We start from the raw sequence: 24,346 nt of genomic DNA on the forward strand, positions 1-24,346 counted from the left end.
ATCAAACTATTAGTAGTAGTAGTAGAATTACTCATATTAAACATACACTCAGTGAGCACTTTATTAGGTATTTTAGACCTTATTGATCTTAGAGGTTTGATGCATTGTGTTTTCAAAGATGCTCTTCTGCATACCACACTGTTGTAATGTGTGGTTATTTGTGTTGCTGTCACCATCATATCAGCTTTGACCAATCTGGCCCAGATCTCTGTCTCTGCAAACTCAAGAGACCCCAAAATCCCAGGAGATCAGCAGTTTCTCAAACCACCCAGTCTGGCACCAACAATCATGAAACGGTCAAAGTCACATTTGTTCCCCATTCTGACATTTAGTCTGAAAAACAGCTGAACTTCTTTTATGCATTGAGTTGCAGCCACATGATAGACTGATTAGATCTTTGTATATTGGATATTTGGTACAGGTCCTACCAAATAAAATGATCATTGAGAGTATAGTGAGGGTTTCTGGTGGGCCCTTGAGCAAGGCCCTCTTCACATTGCTCCAGGGGGATTGGCCCTGGCTTAGTCTCATAAACTGTAAGTTGCTTTGGATAAAAGCATTCGCTAAATACCAGCTCATATGTGTCAGCAGGCAGTATGGTGTTGTTTTGGCAGGCCTGTTTGCTGAAATCACAGCGTCAAACCAGTACAACAGCTTCGGAGCGAGAGCAGCTCTTCCAAAGAAAAAGGAAGTGCACTGAGAAAGTAAACACTGCATTGCTCAAGCATGTAGGGAGGTAGATAAGGGAATGCAGGGTGACGTATCTCAGTTTACACTCCACTCTAGATTCTCCCACAGGTGAAGGAGCAGCTAAACATTACTATGAAGGTAAGTTATCAGAATAATGAACCTTTTTATTTTATTATTTTACTGTACAGTAGAGTATGATACTGTTACTGTAGAGCATGGTACTGTTACTGTACAGTAGAGTATGGTACTGTTACTGTAGAATATGGTACTGTTACTGTCGAGTATGGTATTGTTACTGTACAGTAGAGTATGGTACTGTTACTATACAGTAGAGTATGGTACTGTTGCTGTAGAGTATGGTACTGTTACTGTAGAGCATGGTACTGTTACTGTACAGTAGAGTATGGTACTGTTACTGTAGAATATGGTACTGTTACTGTCGAGTATGGTATTGTTACTGTACAGTAGAGTATGGTACTGTTACTATACAGTAGAGTATGGTACTGTTGCTGTAGAGTATGGTACTGTTACTGGAGAGTATGGTATTGTTACTGTACAGTAGAGTATGGTACTGTTGCTGTAGAGTATGGTACTGTTACTGTAGAGTATGGTATTGTTACTGTACAGTATGGTATTGTGACTGTAGAGTATGGTACTGTTACTGTAGAGTATGGTACAGTTACTGTAGACTCTGATGTTTCTCAACTCCTGCTCTCCCACCGCCCCACAACCTGTGCCCTTGACCCTATCCCCTCTTCTCTTCTCCAAACTATCACACCTGACATTCTCCCATTTGTCACCTCCCTTGTCAACTCCTCCCTGTCTTCCGGCTGTTTTCCGGCATCTTCCAAGAGGGCCCACATCACTCCGCTGCTAAAAAAGCCTACTCTGGATCCCTCCATCATCCAGAACTACCGCCCGGTATCTCTTCTTCCTTTCCTTTCTAAAACTATAGAACAAGCCGCTTCTACTAATGTAAATGTAAAATGTAAATGTACTCAACTTTCTTCTTTCTTTTCTAACAACAACCTGCTAGACCCCCATCAGTCTGGCTTCAGATCGGGCCACTCGACAGAGACTGCGCTCCTCTCCGTCAGTGAGTCACTCCATGCCGCACGAGCAGCCTCCCTCTCCTCTGTCCTCATTCTTCTAGATCTCTCTGCTGCCTTCGACACTGTGGATCACTCCATCCTCCTGTCTGCCCTGTCAGCAACGGGCATCTGTGGCACAGCCCTGGACTGGATTGAGTCCTACCTCTCTGGTCGCTCCTTCCAGGTTGCCTGGGCTGGTTCGGTATCGACACCTCGGCCCCTCGCCACAGGAGTTCCCCAGGGCTCAGTCCTAGGCCCGCTTCTTTTTTCTCTTTACACTCGCTCCCTTGGCCCTGTGATCACTGCACATGGGCTATCCTATCACTGCTACGCGGACGATACCCAACTCTTCGTCTCGTTCCCGCCGTCTGATACGCAGGTTTCAGCCCGTATCTCTGCTTGCCTGAGGGACATCCAGAGCTGGATGGACAACCACCATCTAAAGCTCAACCCAGGCAAGACTGAAATGATATTCATCCCTGCTAATACCACTCCCCATCTGGATCTTTCCATTTCCCTCGGGGATACCACACTCACGCCGTCACCCAGTGCAAGGAACCTCGGCGTGGTGATGGACAGCAGACTGTCCCTTTCCGAGAACACTGCGGCGGTGACCCGTTCTTGCAGGTTCTTCCTATACAACATACGGAGAATCCGCCCCTTTCTCACCCCCTACTCGACCCAGCTCCTGGTCCAAGCGATGGTTCTGTCCTGCCTGGACTACTGCAATTCCCTCTTGGCTGGCCTCCCAGCATCCGCCATCAGACCCCTCCAACTTATCCAGAATGCAGCAGCTCGTCTGGTCTTCAACCTTCCCAAATACTCGCACGTCACCCCCCTGCTTACTACCCTCCACTGGCTGCCTGTCATGGCTCGCATCTAATTCAAAACATTGGTGCGAGCCTTCCAAGCAGTTAAGGGGTCTTCCCCAGCTTATCTACAAAAAATCATCAGACCCTACACCCCTGCCAGACCTCTTTGTTCAGCCTCCACAGGCCGCTTGGCACCTCCCCCTCTCCGAACCTCCACCTCACGCTCACGACTGCTGTCTGTTCTGGCTCCACGGTGGTGGAACGAACTCCCCGTTGAGGTCAGAACTGTAGAATCTCTCCCCACCTTCAAACGCAAGCTGAAGACACACCTCTTCAAGCAGCACCTCTCCCCATCCCTCCCTACCTCCCTGTGAACCTTAATTGTTGTCTCTGTGACTTGCTTTGTGTATCGGTATTTTTTAGTTGGCTAGGTAAGCAGTGTTTTGATAGTTAACTTTGGTCACTTTTGCTCTGTTTGTTTGTTTCTTGTTTAAAAAAATAAAATAAAATTTTGGCCCTCGTCCTTATCTTTGTTGTACAGGTAGCAGTTCAAATTGTACTTCCCTCTAGGGTCTTTCAGCGAACTTATCCCTGGTTATGGATATGCACTTTGTTGTACGTCGCTCTGGATAAGAGCGTCTGCCAAATGCCAATAATGTAATGTAATGAGTACGGTACTGTTGCTGTAGAGTATGGTACTGTTACTGTACAGTAGAGTATGGTATTGTTACTGTACATTATGGTACTGTTACTGTACAGTATGGTACTGTTACTGTACAGTAGAGTATGGTACTGTTACTGTAGAGTAGAGTATGGTACTGTTACTGTACAGTAGAGTATGGTACTGTTACTGTAGAGTAGAGTATGGTACTGTTACTGTACAGTAGAGTATGGTACTGTTACTGTACAGTAGAGTATGGTATTGTTACTTGTAGGGTCCTTCGCACAGGGCACCAAATTATGTAGGGTCCTCGCACGGGCCGCCAAATAACGTAGGGATTTTACTCTCTACGAAACCGGGGCGCCAGTTAATGTTATGTAGCAGTATAACTGCAAAAAGTAATCAGTCTCATAAAATTACTGTTATCAAAAATATCTAACCACAAATTTAGTATTTTAATTAATAATTAAAATAACCAATATTAATGATTAAACATACCGATAACCTGAAGGTTGGAAGTTTTTCGAAAGACTGCTTTAACTCGGCTCTCATGTATATGTGACGCCAAAACAGACACCGGGCTTAATAAAATATATTTATTAAACAAACGTACAAACACAGAACAGATAAACTAATGGGAATTAGTAGGGGAAGTTAGGGTGTGTGTGTGTGTGTGCGCGCAAGCGCATGTGTCCCTTGAACAAAGGAAAGTAAAGTGGGTGTGTTAGTTATTGTTAGCTGTGAGAAGACTACTTGCGTAGTTTACTCTATGTGCAAAAGACGGCGAATCAATTCACGTACATATTTATAGCTAACAAAATACATCCCACTGATAAGACGGCAAATATGGAAACACAGATTCACAGAAACAGTTAAGACTAAACTAAACACTGGCTATGTCTGAATGTTTGTTCTCTTACTGAGTCCATACGCATTGGATCCAAAAGACGTGCTGTCCTTATAGGAGCCGCGATGGTGCTGTGAATGATGTCCTGGAGAGGTGCGCAAAGCTCGGGTGTTCCCGTCTTAGCCGTGCATTGTTGTCTGGTCCGCTCGGTTGCTGGAAGGATGTTCACTGGTCCTTTTTCCGGGTGGAAAAGTTTGTTGCTGTTGTTCTTTGGTGAGCTTTGCAGGGGTAAACTGATGTAGCGTTCCGCATACACCAGTTTCCACTCGCTATAGGCCACGAAGTTACCGCGAGGTAACTAGGTGTGTCCGTAGGCCTGGTAGTGCGCTGTGCAGCATTCAGCCTCTGTCCGAGTCTCGGAGCAGATGAGCTGAAGCGAATGGCCAAAAAGGGTGCGTCGAAGAAGGGAATGAACAAGAGAAGGAAGAGAGGGATCCCGAGAACATGTCTTGCTCTTATACGGGAAAGTTTATTGCTCCCGCCATTACGAGATTGGCTGAACCAAGCTAGACGTCATGCGGGGTGGACGTGGGAGTGGGAGTTGTAGTTCCTACATACTGTACAGCAGAGTATGGTACTGTTGCTGTATAGTAGAGTATGGTACTGTTACTGTACAGTAGAGTATGTAGTGTTCAAGAGTTGAATCGATGATTTATAGACGCTATACGTTACACGCTTCTCTTTTATAGACACTGTATTCGGCCATGAGTCATACCTGTGTTCGATGATGGTGAGAGAGAGGCAAGCAAGCAGGCAGGCGATACACAGGGTTTTAAATCCAAATTGTTTGAAGGGTTGAAAAATAAATGACAAAATAAACTGAGCTATAGCAGCTTCTATAAACTGTGGATTTAACTCTTTGTAACTAAAAAACTGTTGGCCCCCAGCGTCTTCCTTCTTCTAAACTATGAGACCCTCCTCCAGCCCATGGAAGACTACTTATTAACTGATCAGAACCCTAACCCCTAAGTTACCTACAGTAACAGGACCATACTCTTCTGACCTGTGGCAAATGTCAAAGTAAAAGTTTAAAGCCAAAGGCCAATAAATCCAAACTAAAAATAAGAGTCGCTCAAAGAAAAGTTTCAAATGTGGCTCCTAAATCTCTGGCCCCTTATAGTCGTGTGGAGCCAATTTCTCAATTACAATTACATTCCAAACTGAACAATATTCATATCTATTTCTACGATCCAAATAGATTGTATGCAAATATCAGTGCATGTGTATATGATGCAGGTGGATGCAAGTACATATGTCTTATTCAATGTTTGGATGATGGCCCTCGAGAGGCATATATTGTTGATGGGAATTTGTAGCTGGTTTGTCTTGGTCTGGAGCCAATGGGGATTGGCTGCCATGCAAGGCACCAACCAGCTTGTCAGGAGCATTGAGGGGTTTGGTGTCTTGCTCAGGGACACTTTGACACAGCCCTCTGACTGCCAGATGACTGCTCTTACCTCCTGAGCCAATGTCGCCCCCAATATATATGTAGATATGTTGGGACTATGCTGGGCTGTTCAGTGGAAATCCATCTTGAATGTATGTTCATGTCCACTGTGTGGTACTGTGTCACTACCCCCCCCAGAGGCCAAGGTGTGTGCTGCAGGGCCTGTGTGTTGCTCTGTGTGTGAGACTCTGTGTGAGAGCTTATGAAGAAGGATCTCAGTTAGTGTCAAGGGGCACTACAGCGTGTAAAGATCTGAAAGTAGATCACCCTACACGTGCTGGAACTTCTGCTCAGATGTCACCTCCACCCTACATCATCACAGTCAGCCAGACCTCTCACCAGCCTGGAGACACCATTACAGGTGAGAACTGTACCAACACCACAGTAACACACGACTGTACAGGTGAGAACACCTACTGTCACTGCAGTAACTCGCTAACACGACTGTACAGGTGAGATCACCTACTGTCACTGCAGTAACTCACTAACACACTGTACAGGTGAGATCACCTACTGTCACTGCAGTAACTCACTAACACACTGTACAGGTGAGAACACCTACTGTCACTGCAGTAACTCACACTGTACAGGTGAGATCACCTACTGTCACTGCAGTAACTCACTAACACACTGTACAGGTGAGAACACCTACGGGCACTGCAGTGACTCACAAACACACTGTACAGGTGAGAACACCTACTGTCACTGCAGTAACTCACACTGTACAGGTGAAAACACCTACTGTCACTGCAGTAATTCACACTGTACAGGTGAGATCACCTACTGTCACTGCAGTGACACACACTGTACAGGTGAGATCACCTATGGTCACTGCAGTGACTCACACTGTACAGGTGAAAACACCTACTGTCACTGCAGTGACACACACTGTACAGGTGAGATCACCTATGGTCAATGCAGTAACTCACTAACACACTGTACAGGTGAAAACACCTACTGTCACTGCAGTAACTCACACTGTACAGGTGAGAACACCTACGATCACTGCAGTAACTCACACTGTACAGGTGAGAACACCTACTGTCATTGCAGTGACTCACACTGTACAGGTGAGAACACCTACTGTCACTGCAGTGACTCACACTGTACATGTGAGAGCACACTTTCCACCATGGTTGCACTACTTGTGATACACACAATAGAGAGATGGTTGATGCAATGTGTAAAGGACACAAGTGTACCATCAAGCCTAATGTTTTATAACCTCTTAGTTACAGTGGATCCGGAAAGTATTCACAGCCCTTCACTTTTCCCACATTTTGTTATGTTACAGCCTTATTCCAAAATGGAATAAATTCCTTTTTTTCCTCAAAATTCTACACACAACACCCCATAATGACAACATGAAAGAAGTTTTTTTGAAATTTTTGCAAATTTATTAAAAATAAAAAACTAAGAAATCACATGTACATAAGTATTCACAGCCTTTGCTCAATACTTTGTTGATGCACCTTTGGCAGCAATTACAGCCTCAAGTCTTTTAGAATATGATGCCACAAGCTTGGCACACCTATCTTTGGGCAGTTTCGCCCATTCCTCTTTGCAGCACCTCTCAAGCTCCATCAGGTTGGATGGGGAGCGTCGGTGCACAGCCATTTTCAGATCTCTCCAGAGATGTTCAATCGGATTCAAGTCTGGGCTCTGGCTGGGCCACTCAAGGACATTCACAGAGTTGTCCTGAAGCCACTCCTTTGATATCTTGGCTGTGTGCTTAGGGTCGTTGTCCTGCTGAAAGATGAACCGTCGCCCCAGTCTGAGGTCAAGAGCGCTCTGGAGCAGGTTTTCATCCAGGATGTCTCTGTGCATTGCTGCATTCATCTTTCCCTCAATCCTGACTAGTCTCCCAGTTCCTGCCGCTGAAAAACATCCCCACAGCATGATGTTGCCACCACCATGCTTCACTGTAGGGATGGTATTGGCCAGGTGATGAGCGGTGCCTGGTTTCCTCCAAACATGACGCCTGGCATTCACGCCAAAGAGTTCAATCTTCAGTTCATCAGACCAGAGAATTTTGTTTCTCATGGTCTGAGAGTCCTTCAGGTGCCTTTGGGCAAACTCCAGGCGGGCTGCCATGTGCCTTTTACTAAGGAGTGGCTTCCATCTGGCCACTCTACCACACAGGCCTGATTGGTGGATTGCTGCAGAGATGGTTGTCCTTCTGGAAGGTTCTCCTCTCTCCACAGAGGAACGCTGGAGCTCTGACAGAGTGACCATCAGGTTTTTGGTCGCCTCCCTGACCAAGGTCCTTCTCCCCCGATTGCTCAGTTTAGACGGGCGGCCAACTCTAGGAAGAGTCCTGGTGGTTCAGAACTTCTTCCATTTACGGATGATGGAGGCCACTGTGCTCATTGGGACCTTTGTCGAGGACCTGGCCCTAGGCCCGCCTGATGAGAGATTGACGGGGGATGGGTTAGAAAGGAATGCATTGTTAACCCCTCGCACACGCCATCGAGGTGGTAGTAAGAACGCCCGTAAAAATATGTGGTTCAGAGAATGAGCAGCCATACTTGTCAGTAGAGGAGTCTGAAGTCGGGGGACTTAGATTTAGGGTTTTAAGGAGCAAGGTTAAAGTTCTGACTGAGAATACCCCAACCCTACAGGGGAGGGGCACAATGCCTGGCTAAAACAAAAAAATAAAAAAATAAGGAAAACGGAAGGGATGTCAATACTGAAAGAAGATTAAGAGGCTTTAAGGGCCCTCCTGATTATAGCACAAATAATTTTTTGGATAGATTCAAAGGACTGACTATAGAAGAGTTGGTGGATGATTTACACTCAGCTATTGGCTGGATGTCCTTTGTAGATCCCTTAAGGCACCGCGGAGAGGGGCACCTGAAGAGTGTGTTGAGATGGTGGAGGGCACTAACTTCTGGCTTGTATGAAGTCAAAGTTTGGAGAGAGTCCAAGGAGAGATTAAGACAGGGAGATAAATACCAGTGATGAATAGGTTCATTAAAAAATTACATAAGAGCTAGTGTTTTTCCACTCGTATATTAAGATGGTGGAAATTCCCAAACTGGAGGGGCACATGACATAAAATATTGAGGAAATTTCTTATGAGGTATGAGAAAATGACAATTGGAAAAACAGAAATAATTTATATGATCATTAAAAAACAAGTTACATAAGAGATAAATGTCTTCCCGCTTGAAATATTGGGGACATCTCTTATCAAAAAGGTAAACTTTTGTATGCAAAAAAGATATATAAGGAATAAGCTTTTAGACCTTAGGGTGGGATCTTAGAATTTTGCTTCAGAAGATATCTACGAGCTGTTGAAGAGAGAGCAACGCAGGACAGCTGTAGTCAAGCTGGAGTGGCGCGCTCCCTCTGCGCGCCACTCCAGGATATGGATATGGAGAACAGAGTGATGTACGCGGTGCGGACTTAGCCCAAGAGTTGTGGCAGCGGGACTGATGTCGAAGAGGTGTTCATGCGCATCCCTCATCATACAGAAAAGCTGGTGAAAGAGGTAAAGGGCTTTTACGACATGCTTGGAGCCGTGAACTGCACCTGGAGGCCAACAGACGGGACGCGGGGTTCCTCCACGCTACCTTCCTGCTGGACCCACGCAAGAACCTGAAGCCTCCCCCCCTAACCTCAGTGTCAGTGAGGAGAGGCATATGCTGCGGCTGCACTGCAAAACCCCCGACGTGTTCGAAGACATACCAGTGCACATCCCATACAACAGGCAGGAGAAGTACGAAGTGCAAAGTCACGTCTTTCGAAAGTCTGGGCCAGATTCCCAAACCAATGCAGCTGTTCAAAGAGCTCATCAACAGCAAGGAGGAGGTATCAAATCCCACAGAAAACGAGCTGGCTATATTTAAGGCATGGGTGGTAATTATAATCTATATTACTTGTAGAAGTAGGAAAAGTAATACATAGAAGTAATACATTATAAGTTTCCTTTTATTTTTATGTCTTTTATTTTTTAGTAAGATACTATATACGATATAAATAAGTAGTAGACTTTAGGGGTGTTCTTACCCATTGTATTAATGGAAGTTCGGTAGCTTTTATCTCCGTGAAGGGGGAGCCATAAGATAAGGTAAAGGCGAAAGAGGAGGATGGATATTTGAGGGGTGTACCTTGATTTTTAAACATCATAGGTGGAAAGGTAATTTAGAAAGAGCTAAGAGGGGTATATGTAACTTGCATTTGATTAGCAAACTGCAAAAGATGATATGTACACTGTAATCTGTATAACTCTATTCTTTTGATTGATTATAATAAAGTATATCTTACTATAATCATATGTGATAAAGAGTCTTTAGAGGAATACATTGAATACAGGACATCGATTACCAGATTTGCATCACACCCTTCACTTCGAGACTGGGCTGGAAGTTCAGTAGAACTTACCAGGGCTCCAGGACGTTCGGAGTACTTGAGTTCGTCCCCGAGACACCTGCTCGTGGGGTACTGCTCGTGGGAACGTGAGGTCTGAGCTCGGCAAGGGGTCCGTGGCTCACGACAATTTTGGCGCCCAACGTGGGGCACGAGTAGTTGAGAACTGCTCACGGCCTATTGAGGCACTGCTCGAGTAGATTCCTGCTCGAGGGGCTCGAGTCGATTACTGGCACTGACGAGAAAGGTGATAGGCACCTAAATAGTGAAACCGTAATACTCGAACTCGAAAGGAATCGAGAAAATATAGAATAAGCTACAATATTAGAAGACTGTATAGGACAGTACATTCTAATAAAGTAGGGACTAAACAAGTTGTGTCTCCGACAGAGGGAGAGGCGTTGGTTCAAAAAATACATGAAGAGAATGGACATTTCTCTTTTAATGTAATTAAGAAACAGAATAGGTTACATATACCCAAGATTCGTGCACTGGGTACACCCTTATCCATCCTCTGTGGCTAGGTATGGGAAGACAGGTTCTAGCCAGGCTAGAAAGATTGGCAGGCTCTCCTCGATGGAAGGAACAGTTTCCTGGTTACACGATGCATCCCTGAACCTGAAAGGGGTGAAGTTCCGAAGATGTAAGAGACATTGCCCATTCCACACTGCGAGGAGGCATGCGTGAATGACTGGAATGCGTCTGCTTCAACATGAAGACAACGGACTTTGGATACGAGGCTCCTGTAGAGGAGTGGCTTTTGGGACTATTGGTTGCATCAGTGTTTTGTTATTTTATTTTTAATTTTTATATTAGCACACTGCGGATGTGCAACTGTCTTAAATGAGGTGGCTAACGATGGAGTGAGGCACGAAACAGGCACATTACTGTTGGATAAGCTTGTTATGTGTGTGGCTTAGAAGCCGCAAAAGAGGGAAATTATATAGAATATTTTCCATAGTTATTCCGAGTTATTCTATGATAATCTTATGAATCAGTATGATTATCTTATGTTATCCTATGTATCAAGATGAGCAAAGTAGACAAATTATTTTTCTCTTTAAACATGTTATCGTTTATATGATAAAAAGAAGGATTATGGAAGAAAAGTATAATATAACTTAGGATTTATATATCCAGATATGTATTCTCATGCACCTTCAAAGCAGCAGAAATTTTTCTGTACCCTTCCCCAGATTTGTGCCTCGAGACAATCCTGTCTCGGAGGTCTACAGACAATTCCTTTGACTTCATGCTTGGTTTGTGCTCCGACATGCACTGTCAACTGTGGGACCTTATATAGACAGGTGTGTGCCTTTCCAAATCATGTCCAATTGACTGAATTTACCACAGGTGGACTCCAATTAAGCTGTAGAAACATCTCAAGGTTGATCAGTGGAAACAGGATGCACCTGAGCTCAATTTTGAGCTTCATGGCAAAGGCTGTGAATACTTATGTACATGTGATTTCTTAGCTTTTTATTTTTAATAAATGTGCAAAAATCTCAAAAAAACTTTTTCACGTCGTCATTATGGGGTATTGTGTATAGAATTTGGCGGAAAAAAATGAATTTAATCAATTTTGGAATAAGGCTGTAACATAACAAAATGTGGAAAAAGTGAAGCGCTGTGAATACTTTCCGGATGCACTGTATATGAGGATGTATCCAGGGAGACCCTCACACTAACTCTCTCATACAGAGACTCTCACACTGACTCTCTCATACAGAGACTCTCACACTGTCTCTCATACAGAGACTCTCACACTCTCTCATACAGAGACTCTCACACTGACTCTCTCATACAGTGACTCTCACACTGACTCTCATACAGTGACTCTCACACTCTCTCATACAGTGACTCTCACACTGACTCTCTCATACAGAGACTCTCACACTGACTCTCATACAGAGACTCTCACACTGACTCTCATACAGAGACTCTCACACTCTCTCATACAGAGACTCTCACACTCTCTCATACAGTGACTCTCACACTGACTCTCATACAGAGACTCTCACACTGACTCTCTCATACAGAGACTCTCACACTGACTCTCATACAGTGACTCTCACACTCTCTCATACAGAGACTCTCACACTGACTCTCATACAGTGACTCTCACACTAACTCTCTCATACAGAGACTCTCACACTGACTCTCATACAGAGACTCTCACACTGACTCTCTCATACAGTGACTCTCACACTGACTCTCATACAGTGACTCTCACACTCTCTCATACAGAGACTCTCACACTGACTCTCATACAGAGACTCTCACACTGACTCTCTCATACAGAGACTCTCACACTGACTCTCTCATACAGAGACTCTCACACTGACTCTCTCATACAGAGACTCTCACACTCTCTCATACAGAGACTCTCACACTGACTCTCTCATACAGAGACTCTCACACTAACTCTCATACAGAGACTCTCACACTAACTCTCTCATACAGAGACTCTCACACTGACTCTCATACAGTGACTCTCACACTGACTCTCTCATACAGAGACTCTCACACTGACTCTCATACAGAGACTCTCACACTGACTCTCTCATACAGAGACTCTCACACTGACTCTCTCATACAGAGACTCTCACACTGACTCTCATACAGAGACTCTCACACTGACTCTCTCATACAGAGACTCTCACACTGACTCTCATACAGTGACTCTCACACTGACTCTCTCATACAGTGACTCTCACACTGACTCTCTCATACAGAGACTCTCACACTGACTCTCATACAGTGACTCTCACACTGACACTCATACAGAGACTCTCACACTGACACTCATACAGAGACTCTCACACTGACTCTCTCATACAGAGACTCTCACACTGACTCTCTCATACAGAGACTCTCACACTCTCTCATACAGAGACTCACACACTGACTCTCATACAGAGACTCTCACACTGACTCTCTCATACAGAGACTCTCACACTGACTCTCTCATACAGAGACTCTCACACTAACTCTCATACAGAGACTCTCACACTCTCTCATACAGTGACTCTCACACTAACTCTCATACAGAGACTCTCACACTGACTCTCTCATACAGAGACTCTCACACTGACTCTCATACAGAGACTCTCACACTGACTCTCTCATACAGAGACTCTCACACTGACTCTCTCATACAGTGACTCTCACACTAACTCTCATACAGAGACTCTCACACTGACTCTCTCATACAGAGACTCTCACACTCTCTCATACAGAGACTCTCACACTCTCTCATACAGTGACTCTCACACTAACTCTCATACAGAGACTCTCACACTAACTCTCATACAGAGACTCTCACACTGACTCTCTCATACAGAGACTCTCACACTGACTCTCATACAGAGACTCTCACACTGACTCTCATACAGTGACTCTCACACTAACTCTCATACAGAGACTCTCACACTGACTCTCATACAGTGACTCTCACACTAACTCTCATACAGAGACTCTCACACTCTCTCATACAGAGACTCTCACACTGACTCTCTCATACAGAGACTCTCACACTGACTCTCTCATACAGAGACTCTCACACTAACTCTCATACAGAGACTCTCACACTAACTCTCTCATACAGAGACTCTCACACTCTCTCATACAGAGACTCTCACACTGACTCTCTCATACAGAGACTCTCACACTAACTCTCATACAGAGACTCTCACACTAACTCTCATACAGAGACTCTCACACTCTCTCATACAGTGACTCTCACACTAACTCTCATACAGAGACTCTCACACTGACTCTCATACAGTGACTCTCACACTGACTCTCATACAGTGACTCTCACACTCTCTCATACAGTGACTCTCACACTGACTCTCATACAGTGACTCTCACACTCTCTCATACAGAGACTCTCACACTCTCTCATACAGAGACTCTCACACTGACTCTCTCATACAGAGACTCTCACACTAACTCTCATACAGAGACTCTCACACTCTCTCATACAGAGACTCTCACACTGACTCTCATACAGTGACTCTCACACTCTCTCATACAGAGACTCTCACACTGACTCTCATACAGTGACTCTCACACTAACTCTCATACAGTGACTCTCACACTGACTCTCATACAGTGACTCTCACACTGACTCACATACAGTGACTCTCACACTCTCTCATACAGAGACTCTCACACTGACTCTCATACAGAGACTCTCACACTCTCTCATACAGTGACTCTCACACTGACTCTCTCATACAGAGACTCTCACACTCTCTCATACAGAGACTCTCACACTGACTCTCATACAGAGACTCTCACACTGACTCTCTCATACAGAGACTCTCACACTAACTCTCATACAGAGACTCTCACACTCTCTCATACAGAGACTCTCACACTGACTCTCTCATACAGAGACTCTCACACTAACTCTCATACAGAGACTCTCACACTCTCTCATACAGAGACTCTCACACTAACTCTCTCATACAGAGACTCTCACACTGACTCTCATACAGAGACTCTCACACTGACTCTCTCATACAGAGACTCTCACACTGACTCTCATACAGTGACTCTCACACTGACTCTCATACAGTGACTCTCACACTGACTCTCATACAGAGACTCTCACACTCTCTCATACAGAGACTCTCACACTAACTCTCTCATACAGAGACTCTCACACTGACTCTCATACAGAGACTCTCACACTGACTCTCATACAGTGACTCTCACACTGACTCTCTCATACAGAGACTCTCACACTGACTCTCTCATACAGAGACTCTCACACTGACTCTCTCATACAGAGACTCTCACACTGACTCTCATACAGAGACTCTCACACTGACTCTCTCATACAGAGACTCTCACACTGACTCTCATACAGAGACTCTCACACTCTCTCATACAGTGACTCTCACACTGACTCTCTCATACAGAGACTCTCACACTCTCTCATACAGAGACTCTCACACTGACTCTCATACAGAGACTCTCACACTGACTCTCTCATACAGAGACTCTCACACTAACTCTCATACAGAGACTCTCACACTCTCTCATACAGAGACTCTCACACTGACTCTCTCATACAGAGACTCTCACACTAACTCTCATACAGAGACTCTCACACTCTCTCATACAGAGACTCTCACACTAACTCTCTCATACAGAGACTCTCACACTGACTCTCATACAGAGACTCTCACACTGACTCTCTCATACAGAGACTCTCACACTGACTCTCATACAGTGACTCTCACACTGACTCTCATACAGTGACTCTCACACTGACTCTCATACAGAGACTCTCACACTCTCTCATACAGAGACTCTCACACTAACTCTCTCATACAGAGACTCTCACACTGACTCTCATACAGAGACTCTCACACTGACTCTCATACAGTGACTCTCACACTGACTCTCTCATACAGAGACTCTCACACTGACTCTCTCATACAGAGACTCTCACACTGACTCTCTCATACAGAGACTCTCACACTGACTCTCATACAGAGACTCTCACACTGACTCTCTCATACAGAGACTCTCACACTGACTCTCATACAGAGACTCTCACACTGACTCTCATACAGTGACTCTCACACTCTCTCATACAGTGACTCTCACACTGACTCTCTCATACAGTGACTCTCACACTGACTCTCTCATACAGAGACTCTCACACTGACTCTCATACAGAGACTCTCACACTGACTCTCTCATACAGAGACTCTCACACTAACTCTCATACAGTGACTCTCACACTAACTCTTTCATACAGTGACTCGTGCAGTGACTCTCTCACAATGACTCTTACACACAGTGACTCTCTCACATAGTGACTCGTACAATGACTCTCTCACAGTGACTCACTCACACAGTGACTCTCTCACATAGTGACTCATACAGTGACTCTCTCACATAGTGACTCATACAGTGACTCTCTCACACAGTGACTCTCTCACATAGTGACTCATACAGTGACTCTCTCACACAGTGACTCTCTCACATAGTGACTCATACAGTGACTCTCTCACACAGTGACTCTCTCACATAGTGACTCATACAGTGACTCTTTCACACAGTGACTCACACAGTGACTCTCTCACAGTGACTCTTGCAGTGACTCTCTCACACAGTGACTCTCTCACATAGTGACTCATACAGTGACTCTTTCACACAGTGACTCTCACAGTGACACTCTCACAGTGACCCTTACAGTGACTCTCTAACACAGTGACCATCTCTGGGTTCTGGCTGAGAGGATTCCTGTTGCTGGCTCAGCTGGTGGGTGGGGATTTTGCTGTTGGTACCTTCGCTCTCACTGATGCTACAGAAACTCAACTGCTGGCCTGCAACGGAGCAGTGAGTGCCTGAGCCCAATCATTTACCTGCTTTTAATGTGACACCTTTGTACCCAAATCACCTGCCATCAGCACAATGTTCACTTCCACAGCTATGCTGATGACACACAACCATACATTGCAGTTGAGCCAAATTATCCAAATGCATATGTTCCCTGATTACCTGTCTGTCTGCAATTAATAAATGTATGAACAAAACATTTTTAAAGTGAAATGAAGATAAGACAGAAATACTTCTAGTTGGCCCTGTCACAACAAATTCTATCCCCCTTACAAAAACTTATCCCCTCCGGGGTCACGTTTCCGGTTTCTGGTTACGTTCCCCTCAGGTGAAATTAAGGCCGTGAGTTAGCGTCAAGTCGACAGCGTGGTTGCCAAGCTTTATCTGTTGGTTGCTATGATGCAATCTATAAGATACATTCCCCTGATGTGTACCGTAGCGTCAACTGGCTAGCGTGTCTTTATGTGAACGGCATACGCTTAGTCATTACTGTCAATAAGCATTTATTTAGTCCGGTGTATGCAAGTTAGTGAAACATACATTTCCAATTTCCCTACAGTTTAAGATAGCGATAGAGATAGATAGTGCTCATCTCTCGGTGGACTAATATCAGTACCGCTAGCTAGTTAGTGAAACGGACAGCAAACCATTCGGCAATAAATATATGTCGAGAAGTAGATGAGCACGACATAGGTAGATATATTTCAGTTAGCTCCTTAGCTAGCAAAATGAGAAACATCTACCTAGCTAGCGAGACAGCCAGACAGATAGATCACTCGCTGACTAGGAAGACAAGCCATAGCTGTTTTTTTATTCCTAGCTAGCTAGGGATCTTTCTATCTAGCTAGCTAGATGTATATCGTGGTTCAATGTATATAAATAATCGGGATATTACATATGAAGCACTACATATTCACAAAAGCATCGCTAGCTAGCCGATGCAGAGCCTATTACACACAGAAGTAAACAAATATGATTGACGTCAAACCGGAACCGGAAACGTGACCCCGGAGTGGATACATTTTGTAAGAGGGATAGAATTTGTTGTGACAGCCCCAAAGCCAAAAGGGATGCACTTGATAACAGATGTGGAAATTTGGATCCCCAGGTTCAATCAGAAGTAACAAGTCTGGGTTTAACTTTAGACTGATCTAAGTTTTAAACCACACGTTAACAAGGTGACTAGGATGGCTTTCTTCCATCTGAGAAACATTACCAAGGTGCGGCCATTTTGATCAAGACAGGACTAAGAAATCCATGCTTTTATGCTAGTAGGCTGGATTATTGCAATGCTCTTTTTACTGGTCTTCAGTTGAAAGATTAAAATTCATTCAGTACTCTGCTGCAAGACGTTTAACAAAAACAAGGAACCGAGAGCATATTACTCCTGCTTTGCTGCACTGCATTGGCTCCCTGTATCTTTTAGAATGAATACAAAAAATATTTTACTTGTCTACAAAGCTCTGAAGGGGTAAGCTCCTCCTTACACTTCAGACTCATTGTCCCTTCACAAGCCCTCAGGTCGTCCGCAGCTGTTTTATTAATTGTGGTACAATTTTGTTATGGTACATTGCGTTTCATTTTTTTATGGTACAATGTTGTTAACGTAAAGTACTAAGTGTAGCATCATGGATGTGAGGGTATAATGCTAAAGTTGTGTTTAGGGGTATTCATGTTCAGAGTTGAGGGAGATAGTCTGGGCAGGGGGTGTTAAACAGCCTTAGGATAGTGGTCAACTTGCATGACCCAGAAGATTGGTGGTTCAAACCCTGGTGTTCATGATAAGATCCACACAGATGGTGCGCCCTTGAGCAAGGCATTTAACCCCACATTGCTCCAGGGATGATTGTCCCCTGCTTAGTCTAATCAACTGTAAGTTGCTTTGGATGAAAGCGTCCTGCTGAGAGAGGGACGTAAAGGATAACCCTGAATATCCTACTATTCTTGCAGAACTCTGCTGTAACTCAACAACGAGACAAAAACCTGTCCCAAGTCAATGTCATCTGGACCTCCCCTCTGTCTCAGCCAATAGGAGACATTGTGTTCAAGTGAGACTCTCTGACACTGTCCTGGAATATTCTCTCCTTTTCCAGACCTGCACATGCTCAGTACTGTCTCTCTCCTGTTCCTGAGCTGCACATGCTCAGTACTGTCTCTCTCCTGTTCCAGACCTGCACATGCTCAGTACTGTCTCTCTCCTGTCCCAGAGCTGCACATGCTCAGTACTGTCTCTCTCGTGTCCCTGAGCTGCACATGCTCAGTACTGTCTCTCTCCTGTTCCAGACCTGCACATGCTCAGTACTGTCTCTCTCCTGTTCCTGAGCTGCACATGCTCAGTACTGTCTCTCTCCTGTTCCAGAGCTGCACATGCTCAGTACTGTCTCTCTCCTGTCCCAGAGCTGCACATGCTCAGTACTGTCTCTCTCCTGTTCCAGACCTGCACATGCTCAGTACTGTCTCTCTCCTGTTCCAGAGCTGCACATGCTCAGTACTGTCTCTCTCCTGTCCCAGAGCTGCACATGCTCAGTACTGTCTCTCTCCTGTTCCAGAGCCACCGTTGTGCAGATATTTCCCATTTTCTGGGAGGCGATTCCAAGTGCAACTGTCAAAGGACCTGTAGTAACAACCACAACTGTCCCTCCTCCAACTACAACTGCCCCTCCCACAACTACAGCTGTCCTTCCCACAATGACAACTGCCCTTCCCACAACTACCCCTCCCGCAACTACAGCTGCCCTTCCCACAACGACAACTGCCCCTCCCACAACTACAACTGCCCTTCCCACCACTACAACTGCCCTTCCCACAACTGCTCCTCCCCCAACTACAACTGCCCCTACCACAACTTCAACTGCCCTTCCCACCACTACAACTGCCCTTCCCACAACTACCCCTCCCACAACTACAACTGCCCCTCCCACAACAATTGCCAATCCAAACATTGTAAGTATATATAAACACACACACACAAAATGCCACTATTTTAAAGAGACACCTTACTCAGTAGAAGGCATGGTGTGTTTTAGAGAGACCTCACTCAGTAAAGGTATGTTTCAGAGAGAGACCTCACTCAGTAAAGGTGTGTTTTAGAGAGACCTCACGCAGTAAAGGGTGTGGTGTGTTTCAGAGAGAGACCTCACTCAGTAAAGGTGTGTTTCAGAGAGAGACCTCACTCAGTAAAGGTGTGTTTTAGAGAGAGACCTCACTCAGTAAAGGTGTGTTTTAGAGAGACCTCACGCAGTAAAGGGTGTGGTGTGTTTCAGAGAGAGACCTCACTCAGTAAAGGTATGTTTCAGAGAGAGACCTCACTCAGTAAAGGTGTGCTTTAGAGAGAGACCTCACTCAATAAAGGTGTGTTTCAGAGAGACCTCACTCAGTAAAGGTGTGTTTCAGAGAGACCTCACTCAGTAAAGGTGTGCTTTAGAGAGAGACCTCACTCAGTAAAGGTGTGTTTCAGGGAGACCTCACTCAGTAAAGGTGTGCTTTAGAGAGACCTCACTCAGTAAAGGTGTGTTTTAAACTCTGTCTTTCATAGAGCATGGCTGGCTGTGGGAGTACCTTTGACTGTGTCTCCAATCCCCCGGACTGTGACATCGAGAACATGCCCTGTGAATTTGCAAAAATACCCAAATCAAATGAAACCAAAATGCAAGGCAGAATCCAAATGAGAGGGGAGACAGTAGGATACTTTGCAGTGGGAAATCTACCCAACACACCCATGGTAAGGGTACCTAACAGTGGGAAATCTACCCAACACACGAATGGTGATATTATTATGAGTTATTTTTTTTAAATTTGCATTTGTGGGGGGGATGTTATTAGACAGGTATGCGGTCTAATGTAGTTCAATATAATGTACTGCAGTGAAATTACATATATAGTTTAATATAATAATTTGCAGTGCAGTGTAATATAGTGCAATGTAATGTATTGTAATGTAATAGTTTTTTCTTTGTTTCTACAGACCAGCAGCAATGCAATTGCTTGTGCCCAAAACACAAATGGAACCTTTAGTGTTTTTCATCTCCAGTTCAACATGTGTTCTGTCCTCATCCTTCAGACAGTAAGTGCACTATAGAAACTGTGCTGGTTTTGACAACAAACACAACAAAATTGTGTATCATTTTGCAAAACAAATGCATGCAGAGAATTTGATTGTGTTCTCAAACTCTTCATACAACTAACAAAAGCACAGAGTGGATAAAACATCACTATTTCCGCATAACAGACTTGTTCATTGGTTATTATCCCTTACATACGATATAACTGGACTGCCAATAACAGACTCCAAAGGCATTCCAAAGCTTAGAATCAAGACTAGATACTGAACGCTTGCTTGATACACAAGCTTGAAAATGACATGTCAAAAATAAAATGGTTACTATTCTGAAAACCATTTTGACTACAGGCATAATCCTGGTCTCTTTTGAAAGGTAAACTCTTGTTTTCCGAGAGTCAGAATTACCCTGAATATGAACTAAGCAAAGTTACAGAAGCCCAAACACAGTGAAAGAGGAAGCTTTCACTCTCACTCAATCTGATTTTGAATGGATACAGATTATTGTAGCTGTGGCTGATGCAGTTAGAAACACAATGGAGCCACAGCCACAACACTGGACAAATGTGCTGACAATATCAACAAAAATAGAATTCTGCATGTTTTTTTCTGAATAATTTTTAGATTTTTTGTCTAGGTAGTTTACCAAAAGGACATTTGGAGGACATATGGAACTAAATTATATTATGGGTCTCATGAGGTATAAAATACAGCATTTTGCTTACTAAATTATACAACACTTTTTATCCTGAAAAAGTGCTTGCACTTCCCCCCGCTTGTCACTCTCAGCCTCCCTCTCCTTGTGCTCTCCTCAGACAGTATGACAATATCATGAGAAAGAAGTACAATAATTACAATAATAACATCTTGTATACTCAAGTTTTGTCAAATACACAACCCCCATCAAGTCAAATGCATTCCACAATTTTACATGCTATGTATTATTCAAAAGCAGGCTGGCTTCTAATTTACAAGTTTACTGAACAATAATAAAACATTTTGAGAATGTATTTAGATGCTCACCCTTTACAAAATGCCCTCTATGGTGGAGTCAAAGGTGTCTTCTTCAGAAATATTCACTCAGACGGGAGATTCCTTGGAAGTCCTCCAAAGGAAGTTCTCCATTTACATGTGGGCATCGCAGAACAATTTTTTTGCAATAGAACGTCAACCTTTTTTTGCATAAAATTTCAGGAACTGTTTTTGCAGAAGCATGCGTATTGAAAATGCAGCTCTTTTGTTATCCAGGTGAAAAAATGTTGCATTATTTCATGCAAACTTAATAAACTGCACATTGTTGGAAACGTAATGTCATTAAAATGCTTTTCAGTGGTCACTTCCACAACATGCACATAGTGGGTTCTTTTCAGGACAGAAGTTATGCTGTCACTGATTGTGCTCGGATTGGGAGAACGTCTATACAAAGCAGCTGCATTACGGTTACTGATCAGACAAGCTCCTAGTGTTTCAGAGCACCTATAAAACATGGATAATTGCATTTATATGTAAAAGTACTTCTGTAGAAGTATGCATCGGCAAAATGGACAACAATGAGTAGACAGAACTCGTTTCCATCTTAAATCGAAATGTCTTAAGTACAGTATCTAGCAAAAATGACAAATTTCACTCTACTGATGCCATACTTTTGGAGGCCACTATGTTATTACTGTAAGTGTCATTGTGATGTCACTGTACATGTGATTGTGTTGTCAATGAGTGTGGATTGTGATGTCACTGTGTGTGTGTCTGATTGTGATGTCACTGTGGGGTGTTCTCCCAGGTAGGTACAGATGTGTTGGGGTCACTGAATGCAGCTGTTCTACGCTGTACATTCCTCATCAGAAATACAGAAATCCTTCCTCAGCTCACCAATAGATCAGCTGTGTTTTTTGCCACTGGGACCTTCGAAGGAGGTGAGAGAGACTCTAGACCCTAGTGTCTGAGCTTGTTTTAATGGAGTTTAGCATGTCATTATGGTTTTTTTGTTTGCATGCATAGATACATATAATACATACACCCAAACACAAGTTTATGTTGGTGCAACCTGATCCAGTAGTAAGCCAGAAGAGCTTGTGCCAGACTCTTGGTAGATTAAATGACACGCATACATCTAGTACTAATGAGCAGGAAAGTGAACTTAAACATATCATACATCTAGAACTAATGAGCAGGAAAGTGAACTTAAACATATCATACATCTAGAACTAATGAGCAGGAAAGTAAACTTAAGACATATCGTACATCTAGAACTAATGAACAGGAAAGTGAACTTAAAACATATCGTAGATCTAGAACTAATGAACAGGAAAGTGAACTTAAAACATCGTACATCTAGAAGTAATGAACAGGAAAGTGAACTTTAAACATATCGTACATCTAGAAGTAATCAGCAGGAAAGTGAACTTAAACATATCGTACATCTAGTACTAATGAGCAGGAAAGTGAACTTAAACATATCGTACATCTAGAACTAATGAGCAGGAAAGTGAACTTAAACATATCATACATCTAGAACTAATGAGCAGGAAAGTAAACTTAAGACATATCGTACATCTAGAACTAATGAACAGGAAAGTGAACTTAAAACATATCGTAGATCTAGAACTAATGAACAGGAAAGTGAACTTAAAACATCGTACATCTAGAAGTAATGAACAGGAAAGTGAACTTTAAACATATCGTACATCTAGAAGTAATCAGCAGGAAAGTGAACTTAAACATATCGTACATCTAGTACTAATGAGCAGGAAAGTGAACTTAAACATATCGTACATCTAGAACTAATGAGCAGGAAAGTGAACTTAAACATATCATACATCTAGAAGTAATGAACAGGAAAGTGAACTTTAAACATATCGTACATCTAGAACTAATGAACAGGAAAGTGAACTTTAAACATATCGTACATCTAGAAGTAATGAACAGGAAAGTGAACTTTAAACATATCGTACATCTAGAAGTAATGAACAGGAAAGTGAACTTTAAACATATCGTACATCTAGAACTAATGAACAGGAAAGTGAACTTTAAACATATCGTACATCTAGAAGTAATGAACAGGAAAGTGAACTTTAAACATATCGTACATCTAGAAGTAATGAACAGGAAAGTGAACTTTAAACATATCGTACATCTAGAACTAATGAACAGGAAAGTAAACTTAAGACATATCGTACATCTAGAAGTAATGAACAGGAAAGTGAACTTTAAACATATCGTACATCTAGAAGTAATCAGCAGGAAAGTGAACTTAAACATATCGTACATCTAGTACTAATGAGCAGGAAAGTGAACTTAAACATATCGTACATCTAGAACTAATGAGCAGGAAAGTGAACTTAAACATATCATACATCTAGAACTAATGAGCAGGAAAGTAAACTTAAGACATATCGTACATCTAGAACTAATGAACAGGAAAGTGAACTTAAAACATATCGTAGATCTAGAACTAATGAACAGGAAAGTGAACTTAAAACATCGTACATCTAGAAGTAATGAACAGGAAAGTGAACTTTAAACATATCGTACATCTAGAAGTAATCAGCAGGAAAGTGAACTTAAACATATCGTACATCTAGTACTAATGAGCAGGAAAGTGAACTTAAACATATCGTACATCTAGAACTAATGAGCAGGAAAGTAAACTTAAGACATATCGTACATCTAGAACTAATGAACAGGAAAGTGAACTTTAAACATATCGTACATCTAGAACTAATGAACAGGAAAGTGAACTTAAAACATATCGTACATCTAGAAGTAATGAACAGGAAAGTGAACTTTAAACATATTGTACATCTAGAAGTAATGAACAGGAAAGTGAACTTTAAACATATCGTACATCTAGAACTAATGAACAGGAAAGTGAACTTTAAACATATCGTGCATCTAGAAGTAATGAACAGGAAAGTGAACTTTAAACATATCGTACATCTAGAAGTAAT

General features: G+C 43.2%; 1 protein-coding gene across 2 annotated transcripts in view; it reads left to right on the forward strand.

Annotated features, from left to right (window-relative positions):
* The first annotated feature begins 728 nt into the window (after positions 1-728).
* The window catches only part of LOC133135658 (putative ferric-chelate reductase 1), a 27,253-nt gene continuing 3,635 nt past the window's right edge, over positions 729-24,346 (forward strand). Inside the window, exons 1-8 of one of the 2 annotated variants that reach the window (XM_061252840.1) lie at positions 729-828; positions 5,747-5,969; positions 16,215-16,342; positions 18,293-18,390; positions 18,892-19,285; positions 19,878-20,063; positions 20,307-20,405; positions 22,180-22,312. In XM_061252840.1, coding sequence (XP_061108824.1) covers positions 823-828; positions 5,747-5,969; positions 16,215-16,342; positions 18,293-18,390; positions 18,892-19,285; positions 19,878-20,063; positions 20,307-20,405; positions 22,180-22,312 — 1,267 coding nt within the window. In that variant the 5' untranslated portion in view covers positions 729-822. The remainder of the gene's footprint in view (positions 829-5,746; positions 5,970-16,214; positions 16,343-18,292; positions 18,391-18,891; positions 19,286-19,877; positions 20,064-20,306; positions 20,406-22,179; positions 22,313-24,346) is intronic. The other variant, XR_009709427.1, reaches the window with a different exon arrangement.

Source organism: Conger conger, chromosome 8, assembly GCF_963514075.1.
Source record: "Conger conger chromosome 8, fConCon1.1, whole genome shotgun sequence".
Classification (NCBI taxonomy): Eukaryota; Metazoa; Chordata; class Actinopteri; order Anguilliformes; family Congridae; genus Conger; species Conger conger.